The sequence below is a fragment of the Oryza brachyantha genome, chromosome 1, assembly GCF_000231095.2.
Source record: "Oryza brachyantha chromosome 1, ObraRS2, whole genome shotgun sequence".
Taxonomy (NCBI): domain Eukaryota; kingdom Viridiplantae; phylum Streptophyta; class Magnoliopsida; order Poales; family Poaceae; genus Oryza; species Oryza brachyantha.
The window spans coordinates 13,701,280-13,726,294 of record NC_023163.2 but is presented as its reverse complement, the minus strand read 5'-3'; the positions used below and the strand labels follow the sequence as shown (position 1 = coordinate 13,726,294).

At 40.7% G+C, this 25,015-nt stretch overlaps 1 protein-coding gene across 4 annotated transcripts; it reads left to right on the top strand.

The window, feature by feature from the left end:
- The first annotated feature begins 391 nt into the window (after positions 1 to 391).
- On the top strand, positions 392 to 25,015 carry LOC102704024 (ABC transporter G family member 37-like). Of its 4 annotated transcripts, XM_015832673.2 has the most exons (24): positions 392 to 409; positions 1,918 to 2,062; positions 2,144 to 2,267; positions 2,479 to 2,570; positions 2,930 to 3,014; positions 3,445 to 3,604; positions 4,103 to 4,179; positions 17,893 to 17,943; positions 18,105 to 18,195; positions 18,429 to 18,730; positions 19,133 to 19,405; positions 19,826 to 20,139; positions 20,779 to 20,939; positions 21,030 to 21,133; positions 21,211 to 21,367; positions 21,460 to 21,668; positions 21,762 to 22,094; positions 22,261 to 22,551; positions 22,626 to 22,709; positions 22,811 to 22,944; positions 23,486 to 23,713; positions 23,821 to 23,992; positions 24,076 to 24,330; positions 24,420 to 25,015. In XM_015832673.2, exons 2-24 carry the CDS (start codon positions 1,971 to 1,973, stop codon positions 24,675 to 24,677), a joined length of 4,047 nt encoding a protein of 1,348 aa, XP_015688159.1. In that variant the 5' UTR covers positions 392 to 409; positions 1,918 to 1,970; the 3' UTR covers positions 24,678 to 25,015. The 4 variants fall into 4 exon arrangements, 3 of the variants coding, with proteins under 3 accessions (XP_015688159.1, XP_040380035.1, XP_040380034.1); XR_005811860.1 differs by lacking the exons at positions 392 to 409; positions 24,420 to 25,015 and having other exon boundaries at positions 1,509 to 2,062; positions 23,891 to 23,992; positions 24,076 to 24,163; XM_040524101.1 differs by lacking the exons at positions 392 to 409; positions 19,133 to 19,405 and having other exon boundaries at positions 1,509 to 2,062.

Here is a 25,015-nt window from a genome sequence, read left to right as displayed (position 1 = left end):
ACGCAGGAACCAGCGCCCGCCGCCTGCTCGACGGAATGCCTCGCTGCTGCAAGATCGAGATTCGAGCAGCGAGTGCAAGGCGAAAGGGCGCTTTGACTTCGAGAGGCGAGGACCGGATCGGCGACGTTGCGTACGCTTGTCATTTGGAACGTGGCTCTCCTTCCTCTTTCCAATGAGACCGTGTGGATGACTTGTGGACGTGCGTGCTCCGGTGCTCGTGCTCCCCCGCCGCTGGCGCGACCTCCGGAAGTCGGTGCCCCGTGCCTGTCCTGCGCGTCACGGGGAGCTGCCGCAGCGAGGCGGCGTTCAACAAATTCGTCACCCATGCTGCCATATGCATGTCCGCCTCTTGATCGTTCACCACTGATGGAGTTCGAGCTCAGAGTCTCAGACTTCTCAGTTTCTACAGGTACGCACAACTACAATACGGAGTATATCTTTCAGCCTTTCAATCTTGCATGGAGAAGCAATTCTCGGCTCCTTCAGGGCGGTCAGGTGGAGACGGTCTATGCATCAATTTGTGGAGAGTTGGCGCTGCTACTAGCCTTTGCCTTTTGTCTCACAGCACAGGACCAACTTTAGAACTTGAATGTTTATGGCTGGACATGCTACATTTCTCCAGTTGTCTGATACATCTATAATTTAATTTTCTGTGGACCAGTTTATGTTGCATTTTTTTAAAAGCACCGATTTATGTTGTATTTGTCATGCTTGCTGCTTGCATAAACAACAACAGAAGGTCTCCATGACAAAACATGGAGCTTTTTTTCCGTCTTGAAGGATACTAGCGTCCAATCCATGCATTGTAAGAGATACCAACTATGTTAAAAGTAAAAAAAATAAAATAGAATAAATAAGTAATCATCTTCTAATCTAAAATTTTTATAAATCATTATATGAAACATATTGAGCACCTGTGCTTACTCTTATTCAAATATGCAAATTTCTGTAATATTCTTTTAAATGGCATTGATATCTAATACTATCTTTATATTTTGCAGTAAAGAAAGACGAAGAGGCAGTGGTCATAATTTACACTAATATCTTACCATTACGTCAAACTAAATTTCTTGAAAAGTAAAAGACACGTTAATCTACATGTGCAGGTGACCGTGTATAATATATACAGCATAGTACATACTTGTGACTTTTATACAGCAGGCGATGCAAGTGTGCTAAGATTCTTGAACTGGAAAAAAGTACTTTTCATTGAGACTTGTGTTCTCTAATCAAGTCTTTATGTATATGGATTGATGTCATACTACTATACTATGTGTTGGAACAAGGCCATGTGATGCTTACTAAATGTTTTTTAGTAACTTTTTCATATTTATGAGTTGTCAGTAATTTCTTAATAAATGCCATATCATTTAGAGAGAGAGAGAGAGAGAGAGAGAGAGAGAGAGAGAGGGAGGGGAGGGAGGGAGGGGTAATTATTGCGTGGATTTCCCATTGTGTAGGGAGGGAGGGAGGGAGGGAGAGAGAGAGAGAGAGAGAGAGAGGTAATTATTGCGTGGTTTCCCATTGTGTACATGCTGTATGGTAGATGCTCTCCTGCTTGTCCTGTTACTCATATTAATTAATATTGAAGAGTTTCTTCTCAAAATAAGGACTTGTAGGTCAACTTGATGTATTTGGACATTTAGGTACCTTTTCTATGCTCCAAGAGAAGTGTTTGTGCCGACTTTACAGTGGTGCAACCTGAGTCTTCTCACATTCAAAATCCCCTTCATTTTTTTATAAGGACTATGGAGACCTCCATTTGCATTTGCTAATTACCAACCCATCTATCGGTACTTTCTTGTCTTTTCTAAACATTTAGAAATCGCATAAAAAATAAAAACAAAGGGCTTACAAGCAAACAAATGGTACTGACATCACATGTTGACTATATATGTATTCACTGCATGAACCAAGGGTGTGTGGCTGGGCTGGGGAGGCATAGATAGCATCAGGTCGCAGCATTGGAGATGGAGGTGAAGCTCTTCATCGAGCAGCTAGTCGGCGTCACTGGTGATGATCATGAGCATTTCCTGCTTAGGATCAAGAACCGTTTTGACCGGTGAATGCACTAACTCCTCTTCATATGTAGCCTCAACTGTGATTCACCCTAAATTCCAACCATATTAATGATTGCTTGCAGTGTTGGCTTGGAGCTTCCGACGATTGAGGTGCGTGCTGAGGGGCTTGTGGTGGAGACGGAGGCATATGCTTGCAGATCACCGGCGACACCCACAGTCTTCAGCTCCATGGTCAACACAGTTCTGGTATATGTTGCATAATGATGTGAAATGTTAAAAAAAGAGGCATCAAAGCAGTTCTTAACTTCATATAATCTCCCAGCATACAAAAAAAATGTCATTGCATATAACATATGTAAGTTGCGACATGGATTATTGCATTGGTTGCATGTAGTCGGTTCTCATCTTATGGTCACTAGGGAGTGTGATATGAACTGTTTACTGTTCTGTTCTGTAGGATCTTGTGAATGTTCTGCATTTGTTACCAAATACCTGGAAGACCAAGTATACCATCCTTCATGAGACTAATGCCATCATCAAGCCACACAGGTATTTATTGTTACTGATATTTGTGCCTATTTAGCTTGTTTATCATGATCCTTAATATTGATGATTTTGTATTATGTGTCTAGGCAATACATGTTATAGTTACTGATGAGCGTGATCACATTTGTGCTCATTCTGTCTTAAACAATAGCAGCTGGTACAACTGCCAGTTTTTTAGAAGAAAAAATGGAGCTGTTACTATTTAGGCAGCATCAGTATTTATCTACTATATGCATGGCCCAGTGTCGACAATTTTGAATCTCACCCTGAGTAGTTATCTGTTTCCTTGAATTCAGTTATTGTGTTTTTGTTTTCGTGATGATCCTCTAGCAATTAATTTTGATCTTTTTTTTGTCTTGAAGGATGACTTTGCTTTTAGGTTCTGCGGGATCAGGAAAAAGCACATTGCTGAAAGCCTTGGCTGGAAAGTTGGATCCAAGACTGCAGGTCAATTAATATGTTTTATGTTTTTCTGAAGGTTTTGAAGTCAACATTTCATGGAAGGAATTTACTATTTTCTTACTCTGTGTTAGATTCGCTTGTCAAGCTTAAGCTTCTGCTAGTTAGCAAAGAACACATTTCTTTTTCTTAGAAAGTAAGTTTGATTAACGAATTCTGACTTGAAATAATTAATATCTAGCCACCTCGAATTAGATATCATCTTAACCAATTCTGTCATACATTTAAATAAAATCAGAATCCACCAAACTCATCCTTCAAAGAAAAAAAAAGAATCCACCAAACTCCATCAAGATATAAAAGAAAAATGTACTCATTGATGATTGCAACCTATCACTTATCAGGCAAATGCAGGCAACTAGACGCTGAATCCTCTGTTCCAGTACCAAAATTAATTTCTAATCTTGAAACACTACAGGTGTTGGGGAGAGTCACATACAATGGCCACAGGATGGAAGAGTTTGTTCCCGAGAGGACGGCGGCATACATAAGTCAGGAAGACCTTCACGCTGGGGAGATGACCGTGAGGGAGACACTGGCTTTTGCGGCGAGGTGCCTAGGCACTGGTGACCGTCACGGTAATTATATATGATTAATCACGTCTACGACTGACCATATATATTCTTTTGAACACAGGGGCAGTAGTGGCACGAGAACTACCTTATTATAATTTAGCTAGGGCAAACAATGACATGTCATTATAATTAGTGTGACTGGTCTTTGGTTAGTATATGTCCATGACAAGACTTACATGCTCAAAAGTTATAAATTACTACTATGGTTACTGGGTGTAAAAGGCAGGGGATCAGCGGCTTGGTCCCCTCCATGATCTGAGTATTGTCACTGTGGTCCGTAGCTTAAGTAGATTTAAATTAACACTATTGGCCCCTACAATCAGACAAAGTTTTGGATCTCTGTCTCCGCTACTAGAGGAGCTTGCAACTTGACATTTTTAAGGACGCTGTTGATTCCACATGTTCTGATTCCATTTTCAAGGAGGCAGCTGTTGATTGCACATCTTCTGATGCTCTGGTGATTAGTTAGTCAATTAATTAACATTTGATCTCTGCTCTCAGATTTACTGGCTGAGTTGACGAGGAGAGAGAAGGAAGCAAACATCACACCAGAACATGACATCGACATGTTCATGAAGGTGAAATAATTCTTTTTTCTTCTGCCTGGACAGACCAAGCTTGGTCTTGTTTTATCTATTGGGGATTTGTGGTAGGACATAGAGTAATTAATTTTAATTCTATAAATATCTGCATTGTTAGTCAGTTTTAAGATGAGTAATATTGCACATGATTTATTAAAGCTGTCATTTTGTGCCTATGTTTTCATTTCAATGAACTGTAATAGTTCTATGTTACTCCCTTGCTGTTGTGTTTCTCTATAAAAACACTCTTTGGGTCCTCTACCAGACACAAAACACACCTCAACTCTTTAACCTCCTTGGGTCGAAAGTGGAGTTGATTTTGGCCTATGTAGCAATCCAATCAACGCCAAAAATTCGTCATCAGTGTAACATGCCAAGTTAGATCTATGATCCCTTTCATGCACAGTGGACCTAGATACCCCAGTTTTATTTGGGGATATTACTATTGTCCCAGATTCCCCCATGTGACCAAAATATTTGTCCAAGATGTTGCTGGTTACAACTTACAAGCTTTGTAATGTTTCAGATGCATGTCTCACAAACTGAACTATTAAAGTTAACACATTACAGATTTTAGATATTGCAGTTTTATAAATATATTATATTCCTCACTTGAACTTGTTACCTCCACAAATAATGATCTTGCTTACTTTAGCCATGACGGGCTCATGGTCTTAGTCATTCATCCCAAGAAATAGTTGTATCTACGGTCCCGTAGGTCCATATCGAATCCATAAGGCATATAGAGGTGATAGGGACCGAGAGTGTGCTCAGTGCTTTCATATCACATTGATGTAACTGGCTAAGTCTCATCAAAAGCTTTCATTATATAAAAAAAGAAGTGATAGGGCGCTCTTCTACCTCTGTACTCCCTTGGTCCCCTCGGCCACCACTGCCCCCACTCTCTTGGTTTTGCTAGTCTCTACTAGATGATGTGCTTCATTCCAAGCACGGGCCATTGTGGTTTTAGAGCCCCCATACAGCTCACTGAGTCACCGGCCTTTGGGGCCATGTGAGAAGTTGAAGCAAGGCCTCCGATGCTGCCACCAGGTGGAGCTAAGTAGTGTGGGGTACCATGGCCTGCAGGAAGGTGAAGCAGGGCAACAACTTGCTGGCCTCAAGAGCCCCACAACTCGCTGGGAGGCTGAGTAGGGTGTAGTGATCATGGTTCAAAAGGATTTTTTTATCATCCTTAAAAAGTACCTTAAGATATCAAAAATTTTAGTACAAAATTTTGTACCTTAAGGTACGTGGTACCTCAAGGTACTAAATTTTTATACTAAAAATTATGGTACCTTAAGGTATTTTTTTAAGGATGATAAAAAGCTCTAGTTTAGAAAACTAGCAGTTGTTGCAGCTAGGTTAATCTGTCCTCATGTCCTGATTCACTGGATGTGTATATTGCTTACAACTTCTGCTATTTGAGAAACATTGAAAAATCTCAGCCATAGATTCCATCTACCAAGTAATTTGATCATTAAGAATTTTCATTTTGTATTAACATGTGACTTTCTAGCTCTTCTTTCTATCTCCCCTATTAACATATAACTTTACAACATTTTTATGTTCAATAATTAACATGTGTGTGGCTTCTGACAGAGCCTTCCAATTAGTATAGATAAAGGTAAATATTTGAGCTTTTTTACCATCCTTTAAAAAGTAGCTCAAGGTATCATATTTTTTAGTGTAAAAGTTTAGTACCTTGAGGTACCAAAAATTTGTACTAAAATTTTTGGTACCTTAATGTACTTTTCAAGAATGATTAAAAAAACCCTAAAGATTTGGCTTTTTGATTATATAACTCAGGAAACTAGTGAAAAATTTGGAAGAACATGTTTGCTTGCTGCCCTGGAGGCCTAGATACCATATGGCCTGTCCTGGACTGTCCCACAGGTTTGCTGGAGGACCTATGTCTGTTTGGTTGCTAATACCTAGTGAGGAGCTCCGAGGCCCAGGGTACAAAATTGAGTTTCTAGCTTGATGAAACTCAATTTGCCATTCCTCTCTTCAACCGATCATCCCTAGGCTCCCAACCATACAGCCTAATTTCCAGGTTTACCCTAGAAAATGTACCAAATTTCAGGCTACTTCTAGTTGCACGGTCATCTAGGCCTTCAATATAATGTTTGTGTCTACCCAAGCAAAGGCAGTGTCACGATAGTTCGTAATCTCGGTCAGTGGACCTCGACTACATAGATGGAAACTGTGATCAGAGGGGCGAGGTTTTTCCCCTCTGCAAACTATCTTGGATAGTTGGAAAGAAATAGGATAATTGGTATTCTTTGTTATCTTCCAAATGACCCTGATACATTCCTTTTAAAAGACCCCTATTGGCTGATTTAATCTCTCTAATGAAGCCCGTTGTTGTGACTTTGTGTCACGAACATGAAAATGTATATGCAACTATGAAAAAGTCAGTCGCACATGCACACAAGAAGTTCAAGCGGAGAATGTTAAGATGCCTCGACTTTGTATATCTCATTAACCTTGATCTTTATAGGATGGGGGTATGGGCTTTTATAGCCCTGGAGAACTCCTTGTACAATTACCTAAATACCTATGGGTAGTTACTAATAGAGCCTAAGGGTATTAGGGTAAAATCTCTAGCTTCTTAGGGACCATAATGCCAGCTGTCTTCATTACTCGAGCGCACTTGAGTGCTGGTCCCTAGGCATCTTGACGAGAATATTCCTTGGAATCGTGACTAGCAAGCTTCCTCCATGCTTCGTCTTGGACCAAATTGTCGAGGGGTGTTAGTAGTACCTAAGTGTCCTGCTCGAATACCAAGGCATCTTCGTCGAACATGCCACGGAGGCATGATGCTCGAATACCAAGGCATCTTGGTCGAACATGCCGTGGATGCATGATAGTAGAATACCAAGGCATTTTGGTTGAACATGCCAAACGAGCGTATTGTCTTAACATGCCAAACGAGCGTATTGCCCCAACATGCCAAATGAGCATATTGTCTCAACATGCCAAACAAGCATATTCAATCCACATTTGGGCACATAGGGTAAATGGGACCCTATATCAATATGTATATACACCACAATTTATGATGGGCAAGTAGAATATTCTAACATGCTACTAGGTAGAATACTCCAATATGCCACTAGGTCGAGTACTCCAACATGCTAATAGGTAGAATACTCTAATATGCCATTAGGTAGAATACTCCAACATGCTACTTTAGCGTGCTTAACTAAGTGAAATACTCCGACATGCTACTCACGTGCTTAGGCGAATAGGGGTAAGGTGACCCTGCACCAACAAGCCCCTCACGGGTGAGGGTGTAAACTCGTTTCGGCCGAGAACGTGATTTAGGAAAATGCAGGGTCTCGCCTTTCCCCTATTCAGCCGAAGCGTGTTGATTACAACTATTGATATGTGTGGAATAAATGTTCTCGAGCTTGAAGTGAATATTCGAATTAGACCTAAGCGCACAATGCATTTCGACTTACGCTTAGCACTTAAAAGAAAAAAAAATCGGGAGAGCATGTTGATGCTCGAGCTCGCCTTTCCCCTCACCCTTTCGAATAGGCATAGGAGAAATAGATGTTTTCGAACTCGAAGTGAATATTCAAAATCGACCTAATTACCAAGCGCATTTCGACTACGCCGAGCACTTATAAAAATTTTTCGGCGAGAGCATCTTGGTGCTCGAGCTCGCCTTTCCCCTCACCCTTTTGAATAGACGTAGGAGAAATAGATGTTTTTGAACTCGAAGTGAATATTCGAATTCAACCTAAGCGCCAAGCGTATTTCGACTAAGCCTAGCACTTAGAAAAAATTTTCGGCGAGAGCATCTTGGTGCTCGAGCGCGCCTTTCCCCTCACCCTTTCGAATAGGCATAGGAGTAATAGATGTTTTCGAACTCGAAGTGAATATTCGAATGCGACCTAAGCGCCAAGCGTATTTCGCCTACGCCGAGCAATTAGATTTTTTTTTTTGGCGAGAGCAGCTTGGTGCTTGAGCTCGCCTTTCCCCTCACCCTTTCGAATAGGCGTAGGGGAATAGTTTTCGACTTCGACACTTAGTATTCGAAATCGACCTAAGTGCCAAGTGCATTTTGACTACGCCGAGCACTTAGAAAAATTTTTTGGCGACAGCATCTTGGTGCTCGAGCTCGCCTTTCCCCTCACCCTTTCGAATAGGCGTAGGAGAAATAGATGTTTTCGAACTCGAAGTGAATATTCGAATTCGACCTAAGAGCCAAGCGTATTTCGACTACGCTGAGCACTTAAAATTTTTTTTTTTTTGGCGAGAGCAACTTGGTGCTCGAGCTCGCCTTTCTCCTCACCCTTTCGAATAGGTGAGGAGAAATAGATGTTTTCGAACTCGAAGTGAATATTCAAATTCGACCTAAGCGCCAAGCGTGTTTTCGACTACGCCGAGCACTTGGAAAAACTTTTAGGCGAGAACGTCTTGGTGCTCGAGCTCGCCTTTCCCCTCACCCTTTCGAATAGGCGTAGGAGAAAATTTTTCGAATTCAACACTTAGTATTCGAATTCGACATAAGCGCCAAGCGTGTTTTCAATTACGCCGAAGACTTAGAAAAAAAATTTTAGGCGAGAGCGTCTTGGTGCTCGAGCTCGCCTTTCCCCTCGCCTTTTGAATAGGCGTAGGAGAATAGTTTTCGAATTCAAACACGAGCACTAGTATTTGTATATAGCCTAAAATTTTTCGCCCTCATATTGCTTAATGAATATATTGTTCTGGATATTTGCAGTTGGTGTCATCTTGTTAAGGCAATGTGTTGTAGTTGCACATTGTAAAAGTTTTACTCACCTTGCTGAGGGCATATGCTTTTGTGCATAATGACAAGTCTTTGCCCTCATTTTGTTTGGGGAATATGTTTTCTATGCATATTGAAGAATTACTTAGCCTTATCTTATTAAGGTAATGTGATTTAGCTGCATTGTTAAGTTCTTGCCCTCATCTTATTGACGGAATATGCTTCTTGTGCATATTCCAGAATTTTTTTTAGCTTCATCTTGTTGAGGCAATGTGTTTTAGCTGCACATCGTTGAATTCTTGCCCTCATCTTGTTGAGGGAATATGCTTCTTATGCATATTCAAGAATTTTTTAGCCTCACCTTGTTGAGGCAGTGCTTTAGCCGCACATTGTTGAATTCTTTCCTTCATCTTGTTGAGGGAATATGCTTCTTGTGCATATTGAAGAATTTTGTAGCCTCATCTTGTTGAGGCAATGTGCTTGAGCTGCACATTGTTGAATTCTTCCCTCATCTTGTTGAGGGAATATGCTTCTTGTGCATATTCAAGAATTTTGTAGCCTCATCTTGTTGGGGCAATGTGCTTGAGCTACACATTGTTGAATTCTTCCCTCATCTTGTTGAGGGAATATGCTTCTTATGCATATTGAAAAATTTTGTAGCCTCATCTTGTTGAGGCAATGTGCTTGAGCTGCACATTGTTGAATTCTTCCCTCATCTTGTTGAGGGAATATGCTTCTTATGCATATTGAAGAATTTTGTAGCCTCATCTTGTGGAGGCAATGTGTTTTAGCTGCACATTGTTGAATTATTGACCTCATCTTGTTGAGGGGATATGCTTTTCGCATATTGTTAGATTTTTAGCCTCATCTTGTCGAGGCAATGTGCTTTGGCTGCACATCGTAAAATTAGACCTCATCTTGCTGAGGGAACATGTTTTATTATAGTTACCCATTGATCACTTTGTATTTGTGGGCTACTGTTTTTATTCTTTTTTGTTTCTACTTGGTTTTCTGGAAGTTCTGTACTTACCAAGTATTTGAATATTAGCTCCCTTCAGTCTTTTTGGGCATGTTCTATGCATGCGACTTGTTCCGCTCTGGGCGCACTTGAGCTTGTCAGCTTGTCAAAGAATGAATTTTCCAAGGCTTCACCTAGTGAAGCTGCATGTGCCAACTTGTCAACTCCACTATTCTCTCCTCTTGGTATTGCTTTTACGGTTATTCCTGCAAAGTGCTTCTTATTGTTTCTCACTTCTTGCACGTACCTTTGCATTGTTTCATCCTTAGTTTCAAATGTTTTGCTGAAGTGCTCCGCCACTAACTTGTAATCTGTCTTAATCAACAACCTTTTAGCCCCTAGTGCTTTTGCCTTCCTCATGGCTAGCAATATTCCTTCATATTCTGACATGTGTTTTGGTAGAGGGGAAAAGTATTTGCACAAAATAGCGCAGTGTTTGCATCATTGTCGTTTTGATCACTACTGCAGCCCCTGCACCTTTGTCATTCCATGATCCGTCCGAGTATATGACCCATGGCTTTTCCTCCTTATCAGCCTTTTTAGCTTCACTTGAAGTCCATTCTGCCACGAAGTCCGCTAGCACTTGCGACTTGATGAAGGTTCTTGCAGCATACTTTAGGTCATACGGGGCTAATTCTCCCTGTTGCCTCCTTGTTTCATATGATTTCTTCAAAGGGATGTGAAGATGGAATCTTGATCTTATGCGCCATGAAGTAATGCTTCAACTTCCTAGATGCCATGACAATGGCTTATACGATTTTTTCCATCTTTGAGTACCTTATTTTGGCACCTTGCAGTGCTTTTGATACAAAGTATATTGGTATTTGCTTATCCTCTTGCTCTTGCACTAGTACTGCACTAACTGTTTCCATGGTGGCTACCACATACAACAATAGTTCTGGCTTTGGACTTGCTAGAGTTGGCATATTGTGCAGGTACCACTTGAGGTTGTCAAATGCTTGTTGACATTCCTTCGTCTAGTTGAATTCTGCCACTCCCCTCAAGGTTTTGAAAAATGACGTACCTTTTTCTGCATATCTTGCCAAGAATCGGCTTAGAGAGGCTAATCTTTCTTTGAGGCGTTACACTTTCCTTGCATTTCTAGGTTGTTCCATTTGTTGAATTACTTCTATCTTTTCTGGGTTTGCTTCTATTCCTCTTTTGGTGACCAAGAACCCGAGCAACTTGCCAGCATGGACACCAAATACATATTTTTCTAGATTCAACTTCATTTGTGCCTTTCTCCAGTTGCTGAAAGTTTCTTGTAGATCCTTTCCATGAGTTGTTGCCTTCACACTTTTCACCACTATGTCATCGACATATGCTTCCTCATTTCTTACAAGCCGACTAGCTAGCACTTTAGCCACTAGCCTTGCAAACGTAGCACTTGTGTTTTTTAGGTCGAATGGCATTCTGACGAAACAATATGTTTCGAAAGGCGTGATGAATGATGTTTTCTCTTCATCTTCCTGTACCATAAACACTTGAGGATACCCTGAATCTACCAGTTGGTCAATTCGAGGGAGTGGGAAATCGTCCTTTAGACATGCCTTGTTCAGGTCTTTAAAGTCTACACACATTCTTCATTTGCCATTTGTCTTCTTGACCAATACTGGATTTGCCAACCATTCCAGGTGCATGACTTCTCTTATAACATGTGCTTTTAGCAACTTGTCTACTTCAACCTTTGCAACTGCTTGCCTGTCAGTTGACATTTTTCTCAACTTTTGTTTCTTCGGCTTGCATTCACTATTTACCACAAGCTCATGTTGTATCAAGTTTTTGCTTACCCCGCCAAGCTCTTTTGCTGACCAGGCGAATTCATCCAAATTTGCCTTGATGACTTGTACGATATTATCTTCTTCTTACTTTGACAGGTTTTCCCCAATCAATATGCACTTTTCTAGGCTAGATTCATCTACTGTCACCTTTTTTGTTTTCCCTTGCAAGGTCGGTCTTTTTGACTTGTAGGCATCTTGGCCAATATTGTTTTCTTGCATGTTCCTACTTCCTTACTTCTGCTTTTCCGTATGGATTCCTCTATTTCTTTGGTGTTCCAATTATCTCATAATGTCTAGCTGCTAGTTGATTTCCTTGCAGCACCTTTATCACACCAGGGTCCTGGCAGCTTCATGCGTATGTAATTGTGGTGGATTACAACTTTAAATTTGTTGATTGCAGACCTCGCCAATATGGCGTTGTATTGGTATGGAACATCCACTGCATCAAAAACAACAACTTCAGTTCTGATGTTAGCCTCTTGTCCAATTATCACCTCCAGGCCTATCTTGCCAATTGCTTCCACCTACTGTCCACCAAAGCCTTGCAATGGTATTTTTGATCTTGTCAATCTATCCAGCAGAATTTGCATCTTCTTGAATGCATCTAGGAAAAGGACATTTGCAGAGCTTCCTCCATCAACCAACACTCTTCGAACCTCACATTGTGCTATGTCCAAAGATATAACCAAAGGGTCTTGACGTGGGAAAATTATCCCTTCTGCATCTTCTGGGCCAAATGATACTACTGTTTGTGCATGCGCAGGCTTAGCATATTCGAAGCTTGTTGCCACATGGTTTACTTGTCTTACGTATGCTTTTCTTTGCCTTTTTGATCCCATCCCTGAAGATGAGGCACCAGTGATTGCATTGATGACTTGAGGAGGCTCGATCAAATTTTGAGCATATTGCTCTTGGTTTTGACTTTGTTGCCTATTCTGCAACCCTTGCACCTGCTTTTGATACAAGAGAGGGATTGTTCTGCATTCCTCTGTCGTTCTTCTGATACAAGGGATTGTTCTACGTTCCTCTGTCGTTCTTCTGATACAAGAAATGGATTGTTCTACGTTCCTCTGTCGTATGATTGGTTTGACCATGCAACGTTCAAAATTTCGAAGTGTCGAATTGTCTGTTGCCATTTTGCTTGTTTTTGAAGTGGTTGTTGTTCTTATTCTTGTTCCACTTCCACTAGTCAGCCTTCTTCTGAATGTAATTGACTTGTTTCTTGCCATTTTTGAAGCGCTTCCAAGATTTTTGAGCTTGACTGCATACAAGTTGTCTGACTCTTTTGGCTCTTCATATACACCAATGAGGTCTGCTTTGAAAATATCCTTCATATGCTCCTAGGAGTGTATGGACATGGAGAGAAGTGGAGTGTACCATAATTATAGCTACACCTTCCAACATTGTAGGAAGCATCTTGGGCTTTGTAACATCGTCTCCTCCGGCTGCCTCCACAGCGGTTTCGTATATTCTCAAGTACTCGCTTGGATTCGAGTCCCCCTTGAACTTGGTAATATTGTGTATCTTGAAGTTTGTTGGCCAAGATGTCAATTGTAACATTAGACTTAGTGGGTTGGTATCCGATATCCCTCTCGTGCCTTGTACTTGCTGAGTTGGTATGTACATCTGCTGAGTTGGTTGTGGCATGTTTATCTGACTTGCCTAGAACTATTGCAAGTTCGCCAGTTGCTGAGGCGTTGGTTGCGTTGGGTAATACTGAGTGCGTTGGCCTTGCATACTAGGTATGTTGAACCCCCATTGACCTCTTGTTGGAATGTTGAGAATTTGAGTTGTGGGAATTGGAATGTTGAGAATTTGAGTTGTGGGAATTTGAGTGGTGTGAATCTGAGTTGTGACGAGCCCTTGTGTCGACGAGTTTGTTCTATAGGATTTTGTGTGTTTGTATTCTGCATATTCCCTCAGTCTCTGCAACTCCCTTTGCATCTCTTCAAATTGTTCTTTGCTCACCATGAGAATCCCTTGTGCTAGTAGCATCTCTGCCAATTCTGTTTCGAGCAACCCTTTATTTCTTGGTGGGCTTCTACTAGCCTCAGCACTTCCACCTTTTCTGGAAGCACATTGCATATTTTGATTCCTTGTACCCCTTGAAGTATTAGTTGGATTGGGCGTAAAATCGTACTTGACCAGAGCTACTCTTTTCCTTTGAGGCCTTGGGAACATCTACAACTCGAATTCACCTTCTTGGAGACTTACGTCCCCACGGACGGCGCCAATGTTGTACCTTTGTGTCACAAACATGAAAATGTATATGCAACTATGAAAAAGTCAGTCGCACATGCACACAAGAAGTTCAAGTAGAGAATGTTCAAGATGCCTCGGCTTTGTATATCTCATTAACCTTGATCTTTACAAGATAGGGGTACGGGCTTTTATAGCCCTGGAAAACCCCTTGTACAATTACCTAAATACCCGTGGGTAGTTACTAATAGAGCCTAAGGGTATTAGGGTAAAATCTCTAGTTTCTTGGGGACCACAATGCCAGTTGTCGTTCATTACTCGAGCACACTTGAGTGCTGGTCCTCAGGCATCTTGACGAGAATATTCCTTGGAATCGTGACTTGCAAGTTTCCTCCATACTTCGTCTTGGACCAAATTGTCGAGGGGTGTTAGTAGTACCTAAGTGTCCTGCTCGAATACCAAGGCATCTTAGTCGAACATGCCACGGAGGCATGATGCTCGAATACCAAGGCATCTTGGTCGAACATGCCGCGGATGCATGATAGTAGAATACCAAGGCATTTTGGTTGAACATGCCAAACGAGTGTATTGTCTTAACATGCCAAACGAGCGTATTGTCGCAACATGCCAAATGAGCATATTGTCTCACCATGCCAAACGAGCATATTCAATCCACATTCGGGCGCATAGGGTAAATGGGACGCTATATCAACATGTATATACACCACAATTTATGATGGGCAAGTAGAATATTCTAGCATACTACTAGGTAGAATACTCCAATATGCCACTAGGTCGAATACTCTAACATGCTAATAGGTAGAATACTCTAATATGCCACTAGGTAGAATACTCCAACATGCTACTTCAGCGTGCTTAACTAAGTGAAATACTCCAACATGCTACTCACGCGCTTAGGCGAATAGGGGTAAGGTGACCCTGCACCAACACCCGTATTCCCTGCCTTCCTAATCAAGGATTACTTTCCTAATATGAGAATTACTCAAATCCCTATAATTCAGCATGTTATCCTTGCCTTCCTTAATCAAAGATTACTTTCCTAATATGAGGAGTGCTTCCTTAAGAGCATCACCAATGTATATGGATTACTTGGTTCATATAGATGGGACCCACATAGGTGGTCTTTTGCTATTTCAATTTGCACAATGTATAAAGATAGCAATGGACACAAGGTAGGGCCCATAGATCATATCTAATAATCCTAGCTCTCTCACAAGAAAGAAGAGAGAGGAGAGAGATAATATATTTTAATCACATTTGCTATTGATCAAACGCTTGATTTTTTGTTCTTCTGGTAAACACACGAGCAATGCAAACGGGCTAGGTGAGAGGGCGTGTATAGGTTTTTTTGACTTACGTGCACGCCTTCAGATTATCATCCAATAACAATGACCAGATTTCATTGATGGAATTAAAATTTTCAAACATTTGATCACTAGGCGAACCCTATTTTAATCCATATGGGTGGTCCTTATAGCTAAAGGTAGCTCATCCTATTTCACTCCCTAATGCCTCCTTCCACGATGGTAAAGTAGTCTTTATAGAGCTATAAGGACTATTTTTGATACACATTGTGGATGCCCTAACCTGTGATCGCTTTCGTAATTACAAGAGGCGATTTCTCGGCTCTGAGATTTGCGCTGTACTTCCTCCTACACCTTTATGGCACTGATTCTGTGGGAGTAGTGTCGGCCCCACATGACATTGCCGCACCCCCCCCCCCCCCCCCGCAGCTCTTCCTCGGAACGAAGGATGGCGCTCGATGAAGGCGTTGAGATCTTCCCAGGAATCAGATGTTGCGGGTTCACCCTTCCATTGAATGGTAATTTTACAGACGCCTCTAGCAAGTCATGTGCGGATGGCGCGTTCTGGTTTTGGGACCGTGACCCCATGGTGAATCGCCGGTAGGGGTGGTGGTGCGTTCGATGGAGTGCAGATAAAGGGCTTGAGTAGTCCGACATGGACGACATCGTGAAGGCACACCAATCTGATGTTGATTGAGTTGATGAGTTTGGCTATATAGTACAGTCCACAAAACCAGGGCTTGAGCTTGCCCCATGTTGTGGTCTCTAGGGATGCTAGAGCACGATGCCGAAGACGGAGCCATACCAAATCTCCAAGGGCATAGATCGCAGTGATGCTTGTCGTAGTGTCGTTTGTAGATGGCTTGTGCTTTAGTTAGAGGCGGTAGCGGACATTGGATAGGAGTTCGTAGTGGTCCACTATGTTCTTGGCCACCATAGGCACATGTGTCTCCCCTGGTTCACCATAGACAATCTTGAAGGGTGTGTCTTTCAGCAATGTCTAGAATGCGGTGTTGTAGATGTCGGTGATATGGGCCCGGGGTATACCGTATGAAGGGAAGGAAGCTGCCCTTAGGCCACGTGGCGCGCCCCGAGAGGGGTTAGGCTCGGAGAGAAAGGCAACTCCCTTCCGCGCCAGGGGTCGGGCCGCCTGACCCCTGTCCTCTGTCCTGTTCGCATGAGGCACGTGGCACGAGTGAGTGCCACACGCAAGCGTACTTAGCGCTCAGCCATCGTACTTAATGGCGCCCTACCTCCCGCAATGCGCCGCATTAAATGCGATGTGCTTGGGGCGCAGTAGGCTGCCTGCGGCGGAAGCAATGGATGTGATGGCGGACTGGGAGTAGGCAGAGCCCTGTGCGAATGCGCCTGCCCCTGGCAGAAAAGTGTGACCCACGTCTGCCCCGTCTTGTCGACCATTAATGAGTCCTTTTCGCCTCACCCTTAAAACTAGACTGGCGCTTCATGTTCGCCAGACCATTCACTCTCCCATCGCCGCCTGGGGGAACCAAGCCACCAGAAGTCTTCGGCAATTAATAAAGAATGACGTGGGCTTTTCGCTCTCGTCGCGACAGGACGCGGCCCATGCCACAGTGAGGCATGTGCTGCTCCGCACATCGGTAGATTTGATGGGCATTAACCACCTGCAAAGAATGTTTCTTTTTCTTAGAAGTCAGGCCTTGGCACATGTGGTAGCCCCTTGAGGTATAAATGGAGGCTTTTTTGGAGGCAACCAACAGGCTCTCAGAAAGAATTATTGCAAGCCAAGCCATTTGTAACTCCCTACACACCAAACAACCATACATAGGAGTAGGGTTTTACGCCTCCCAATGGCCTGTACCTGTATAACTCGACCGTGTCTGTGTCATTCCCAAGGGGCCCAACCCACTCCGTCTCTCTCTATCTTGCGGTTCTCGCACTCTCACCCGCACCCCCGGTCCAAACCAAAAGAGGGCCCCCACGGTTCCCTGCTCGAGGAGTTTACCCTCCTTCGACAGATGTACTCCGCCCACTGAAGTCATCGGAGACACTGTCTTGGGCGGTCACCGGCAAGTCACTTTCCTAATCTGAGAAGGATTCAAATCCCTATAATTCAGCTTGTTATCCTTGCCTTTCTGAATCAAATATTACTTTCCTAATATGAGGAGTGTTTTCCTTAACCTGTGATCGCTCTCCTAATCGGAGGCGACTTTTCTTGGTGTTGAGATTGCACCTGTACTTCCTCCTACGCTTTTCTGGCATTGATTCTGCAGGAATTGTTTCAGCCCCACATGACAGGCAGGTGCAGGTATCAGCTACAGTTGATTAAGAAATACAACAATATTTCTAATTGTAGTCACCAGATTTCAATTACAAGTACAATGGGTAGTACATCATCCTAAAATAAGTTCATCTTTCTAGTTCAGAACTAGAAAGGTGGACTTGTTTTGGACGGAGGAAATACTGTGCTAATTTGTTATTCAACCCTGTTTTGTGTGCTAGCTCCAACAGTTTGATCCCAAAATGTGTCCTTTTCGATGAGTTCCTTCTGCTCTGGTGAAAATTACCTTGTGTTGAATCTGATAAATTGAACTTCCATGTATTTCAGCCTTATCTATAAAAATGCCACTATTTTTTTGTTTAATTTAATTCATACTGCCAATCTTGCAGGAATCTGCAAATGGAGGCGAGAGCAACATGGTTATAAACTATGTAATGCAGGTTTGTTTCTAGGCTTTTTAGTTTGTACTTTATATACAGTTTTTTCCTTAATGGAAGTACGATATCCACAGCTTCAGTTATTGGTTTAATACTACACACTTTCAGTTGATGTCTTAATGTTAAGAGTTCCTTTAACTGCTAACAACTTATTATCATTGCAGATCATAGGACTTCATACGTGTGCAGATACTTTAGTTGGAAGTGATATGGCTAGAGGTATATCTGGTGGGCAAAAGAAACGTGTCACTATAGGTATACTTTATACGTTAAATTAATATCATATTCAACTTTCTTCAATGTTGGTTACTAAAGTAGACATTATTATGATATAACTACTTGTCTGTTCTTGACATTTGCACAAGTGATGCTTACTGATGAAGCATCAAAAGGAATAATATAATGTAAATCATCACACCATGGCTATATATGACAGTAACAGATAAATGGGCACTGTTGTACACAAATGACAAACAGATTGGCTGCAGGGGAATTACTCATTAGTCCAGCAAGAGCCTTATTCATGGATGAGATCTCAACTGGACTTGACAGCTCAACCGCATTCCAGATAATGAATTTTCTGCGGCAAATGGTTCACATCCTTGGGGAAACAGCCTTAATATCTCTACTTCAACCATCACAAGAAATATATGACCTTTTCGATGATATCATCCTCCTCTCAGAAGGACATGTTGTGTATCAAGGCCCCAAGGAGAAAGTTGTTGATTTATTTGAGTCACTGGGCTTCATATGTCCTCACAGAAAAGCTATTGCTGACTTTTTATTAGAGGTAGGTTAAATCTTGCATCAGATATCCCTACTCTATCAAAAGTCAGTGAATCTGTCACCCCATCAACTTTATTATAGTGAATATTTTTTACCCCTTCTTACATAGGAAAAAGAATATCTTTTACCAACTACTCCATATTTTTCGCCAAGTACTTCTTCATGTCCTTTTACATATGATTCTATCTTATTTTATCTCTAAAATCTAAAATAAAAGTTTATTATGCAAATACTTCTAAATTCTACAGGATGAAATTGTCCCAGAAACCTCACAATTAATTTGTTTCAAGCAATGCTAGGACATGTATAATTTATTTTAATCCATGGCAACGCACAAGTATTTAGTTAGTTTTACAAATTTCTTAACTGTGTTTTCATCAAGCTGTTGGCTTTTTATGCTTAAAAGGTGACCTCAAGAAAGGATCAACAGCAATACTGGTCAAGGGTAGATGAACCTTATCAGTACTTCACAGTGCAGCAATTTTCCAAGGCTTTTCATGATCAACTCACCATTAGAAAGGTTCTTGGAGTACCATTTGTGAGGAATCTGAGCTCTTTGTCTGCTCTAAAAACTTCAAAGTATGGTGTGACAAAAAGAGAGTTGGCCAAAGCCATATTTGCTAGAGAAATCTGTCTTTTGAGGAGAAACCCATCCATCTACATAGTAAATTGTGTACATGTGAGTTGATCTATACCCTCAAAGATTTATATCTACGCTGTAGTGTAAAGCCTCGGTAATGTTCTAGGAATAGTGTCTGATGAGCTTAGAATGTCCAAAGAAAATAGGGGAGTTTCTTCCCTATCCCTTTTCCCTGATACCTGGACTCCTGGAGACAAGCTCACAAGCACCCCTATTCATACTCATGTGGAGACAAAAAAAAAAAACAATTAGAACGAATTGGGTTGGTAGACAATTGTGCCACACATTGTGATTCCTAAAGTTAAGTTTGCTATTCATTTTATTAGTGACTTTGTGCTGTAAGAATGTATTTTCTGGATACCACACCAACTTAACAATCAAAACTAACTACATAACTCGTAACTTCTATTTCTCATTACTAAACAATGGTCCATTACAATTAACATGCTGTTTTGACAGCTCACAATGTTGTCACTCATCACAATGATGGTGTTCTGGCACAAAAATATGCGCCATGACTCAGTGGATGCTGGAGGGATATATTTGGGGGTGTTATTCTTCTGTGTGAGTGAAACCATGTTCAGTAATATGTGTGATCTTGGTACAACAGTCATGAAATTGCCACTTTTCTTCAAGCAAAGAGATGTTTTCTATCCGGCGTGGGCTTATACTTTTCCTACATGGATTCTTAAGATTCCTATTACGCTTATTCAAGTTACAATCTGGGTTACTGTGACATACTACCCAATTGGATTTGACCAGAATATTGGGAGGTGAGCAGTAGAAATTAATGGTAACGAGGTTCTCTTGTATATATAATTTACCTAGCATAATTTTTTGCTAATGCTGCAAATGCTTGGTTTATATGCTAAGTTAAAATTACAGTTTATATTTATGCATATCAGAGATAAGATACCTCATCCTAGACATCAAAGTTATTTGTTTCTCTTTGTTACTCTATTAAAGGGAAATTATACTTCCTATACTGAGAATGTCATTGCATTGACTGAAACAGTGTTGTGCACTTAATATAACAAAAGTTCTGTGTGCAGTTGGGTTATTGTAATGCTTATTTCCTTTGGTTAGTATATTTATGTGAAATTTGTCATACATGTAGTGTGGTTCTTTTCATCTTCTCTTGCATTGTGATCTCGCATTGGTTCCAAGAGATACTGGATGTAGGAAATGCAAAGTTGATTCCAGAAAGAAAGAAAAAAGACAGATTTGAACAATTGAGTAGAATTTTATGACAACTATTGTTTTCTGCTGAGCAAAAAGAAATCATCAAGAGTTGATATGTTTGTGGCTTTGTGCACTTCTGAATGCCATCTCAGATATAAGATTTTAGTTAGCAGGAGTCCATAAGTGTAGCATTTTTGTTCTCTATTTGAATGAAGATGTTCTTCTTTTAGGTTCGTCAAGCACTACTTCTTGCTGCTAGCACTCAGTCAGATGTCATCTTCCCTCTTCCGTTTGATTGCTGGAGCCACAAGAAACATGTTTGCAGCAAAAATATTTGGGACTTTCACAGTGCTTATTCTTCTGCTATTAAGTGGATTTATACTTTCAAGCAGTAAATATGCATCTAGAAATCATTTCCATGATTTATATTTGATATTTTTCTTATTTTCATATTCTTATTATTTTTATTCCTCCATTTCAGAAAATCTAAATAAATTTTGGATGCTTGGCTACTGGATCTCACCATTGATGTATGCACAGAATGCTATTTCAACAAATGAATTTACTGCTCACAGCTGGAGTAAAGTACATACATTACCTTAAAATTTTCTAATTTTATTTAAAATGAGAACATTTGATACAGTATTCATTTTCCTTTACAGGTACTTCCTGGATCATCAGATTCATTAGGAGCAAGTGTCTTAAAATCCCGTGGGCTATTTTTAGAAACAAAGTGGTACTGGATTGGCTTAGGTGCTCTCGTTGGATACACATTTCTCTTCAACTGCCTCTACACTGTGGCTTTGGCATGCTTCAAATGTATGTTATGTTTTGTGTGCATCAAGCCACCATATTTGAGAATTATTTGCAGTTAAACCAAGCCTAATAGGATAATCATGTCTTGCTTGCAGCTCCAGGTAGAACCTTTGTATCGGGATCTGAAAAGGCACAGCTGGACAAAAAACATGAGGAATCAAGTATAAATGCTCCTTCAATAAAATTTCATCAGCAAAGAGTTGTGAATGAGTCGCGGAATTCTGTAAACAGAAGGGTAACACTTCCATTCGTGCCACTCTCACTTACCTTTGACAACATAAGATACTCAGTAGACATACCAAAGGTAAAACCACTCCTCATATTATCCCCACCAAAATTTTAGGCTGCAACAAGAATTTATTTTGACTTTTTATTTATTGAACATGTAAATTATTAGGAAACAAATGTGCTAGGTGGGACCAAGGATCGACTGGAGATACTGAAGGGTGTGAGTGGAGCCTTCAGGCCAAGTATGTTGACTGCATTGATGGGCTGCAGTGGTGCTGGAAAGACAACGCTGATGGATGTCTTAGCTGGAAGGAAAACTGGAGGCTACATTGAAGGGACAGTACACATCTCGGGCTACCCAAAGAAGCAAGAAACATTTTCCCGTGTGTTTGGATACTGTGAACAGTCAAATATCCACTCTCCACACTTGACTGTGCTTGAGTCACTTTTATTCTCTGCATGGCTTCGATTACCCTCAGAGATAGACTCATTGACAAGAAAGGTCAGTACCAGAAAGTCAACAAAGATTATTAGGATGATTTCAAGTTATGAGTATTAAAATGTATGCATCCCCGCATAGCTTCAGTCCTAACCAAATGTACATTCAATAAAACTATAGAGTACTTAGTAGTGATCTAATTACTTCATAATGACAACTTTTGATTTAGATGTTTGTTGAGGATGTGATGGAGCTTTTGGAGCTTACATCACTTCAAGATGCACATGTTGGACTTGCTGAGGTGAATGGTCTTTCAAATGAGCAACGGAGGAGACTAACCATTGCAGTGGAGCTTGTAGCTAATCCTTCTATCATTTTCATGGATGAACCAACCTCAGGGCTTGATGCTCGGGGTGCAGCAATCGTGATGAGGACTGTCAGGAACCTTGTGAACACTGGTAAAACCATTGTCTGCACCATCCACCAGCCAAGCATCGACATCTTTGAAACCTTTGATGAGGTAAGGAAGCTTATACTTTTAGATGAGAACATGTAATCTATTGGTCCGTGTACTGTACCCTAAATTAGCTACAGCTTTTTCTATTGAATCGAGGAGGGGAGGAAATATATGTTGGTCCATTAGGAAGCCATTCTTCTGAGCTTATAAAATACTTTGAGGTTAGCTAATTGAAAATGTCAGAGATATTTTTTACTACTGTGTACATTCTTGCAGTTAATACCTTGAAGAAAAACAATCTTTTGCACTTGATATTTTTCAGGGAATAGAATGTGTCAATAGGATAAAAGATGGGCATAACCCTGCAACATGGATGCTGGAGGTTACCTCAACTGTTCAAGAGCAGATGTTAGGGGTTGATTTTTCTGAAATATACAAAAGATCAGAACTATATCAGTAAGTGGGGTCTATCCATTTACTCTTAACCCTTTGAAAAACTCAAGTATTTGAATGATATGGTAGTTGGTACTTGAGAAACTATCTTCTGTTCAATTGGAATTTCAGCAGGCAAATATTTTGAGAAATAACTGCGCATTAGGTGTTTTGCATGGGATTGGAGATAATATTTTGAAGACATCGTATTTCTAGCTTTGAGGATGTATTTTTTAGCAAGCATATTGGTTCTTGCACAAGTAAACAACCATAATTAATAAAATTGAATTATCCATTGTTAACAATTTTATGGTCATCTGTTGCTTAACTGAGATGGGTAATGAGTCACTACCATATCTCTTACATTGATGAATATATCTGCTAAATTTATTTTAGTCTAAGCTTGTTAATCCCTTTTTGCTATCATATCAAAAGCATAACCTACTTCTTTACTCTATTGTCCTCTACTTGAACTTTATTTGTCCAATGCAAATAAATTTTGTTTTGCACTATTTTGTTAAGATGTGCAGTGCTGATATGGTTTAACTTGAATTTATGGTTTTAGGAGAAACAAGGCATTGGTAGAAGACCTAAGCAGGGCTCCTGCTAGCTCTAGTGATCTCCTTTTCCCAAAAAAATTTCCACAGGCTTTGCTCAAGCAATGTCTAATATGCTTGTGGAAGCAAAATTTGTTATATTGGAGGAATATTCATTATATTGGAGGTAGATTTTTTGTTACTACTGTCATTGCACTGCTTTTTGGTACAGTATTTTGGAACCTTGGCATGAAAAGGTGGGTCTTCCATTTATCATAAAAACATTTTTTTCTAGTCAAAAAGAGAATGTTTTCTTTCATTATTCTGGTCTTTGAATTTAAATTCAAGTCTCTATACTTTACAGAACGAAAGCACAAGATTTGTTTAATTCCATGGGGTCAATTTACTCTTCCGTTCTCATGCTTGGTGTTCAGAATGCATCTGGTATACAGCCAGTGGTCACAATGGAAAGGATAGTGTTCTACAGAGAAAGAGCATCTGGAATGTACTCTCCCATTCCTTACGCAATCGCCCAAGTAATCACTGGTTCACACTGAATAATGCTTCTATTTTGGCTTATTTTCCGTTAACTTGACAAGCAGTTGTGTATGATTTGCAGGTTGCTATTGAACTGCCTTACGTATTTGTTCAGACTTTGATATACGGAGTTTTGGTATACACAATGATGGGGTTTGAGTGGACTGTAGCTAAATTCTTCTGGTACTTATTCTTCATGTACTTCACGCTCCTGTACTTCACATTCTTTGGAATGACGACTGTGGGATTCACGCCAAACGCTGGTATAGCAGCAATATTGTCCAATGCCATCTATGGCTTTTGGAACCTTTTCTCTGGGTTTCTTATCCCTGTATATGTGAGTTTCTCAGCATTCTGCCCATTATCCAAATGGATTCTCTCTACTAGCTGAAAAGTAACCAGTTTTACATTCATGTTCTAATGCAGAGAATTCCTATCTGGTGGAGATGGTACTATTGGATATGCCCAGTTGCATGGACATTGTATGGTCTGGGTGCCTCACAGTTTGGGGATGTTGAGGGGAAACTTGACACCGGCGAGACTGTAGCAGAGTTTATGAGGAGTTACTATGGGTTTAAGCATGAATACTTGGAAGTGATTGCCACAGCGACCATGGCATGTTCTGTAGCTTTTGCGTTTTTATTTGGCTTTTCCCTAAAATATATCAACTTTCAGAAGAGATGAGAGTGCCCTTGCAAGTTACAAAATGAAGTTATCTGGAAGCATGATTAGTAGTGGCAGATACGGATCGGTAATGGAAACGGGTAGAGAGGGCGACAGATTTTTTTTTTCCTTCTAGATGTAAATTCATCTTTACTTGTTTGACATGGTACGCTGATTTATAATTTGTGTGGTCTTGTTGGTTGGCTACTCCAATCATAAGTGCTTGAATGTTAGTTTCCATAATGTTTGGTGTATACACCTCTTCCATGTCATCCAAAGGCAAAAGTTGTAGCATAACCAAAATTGTAAAGCAATAAAAGTGATGTATTAAAGCTGGAATCAGTGAAATCATATTTCTT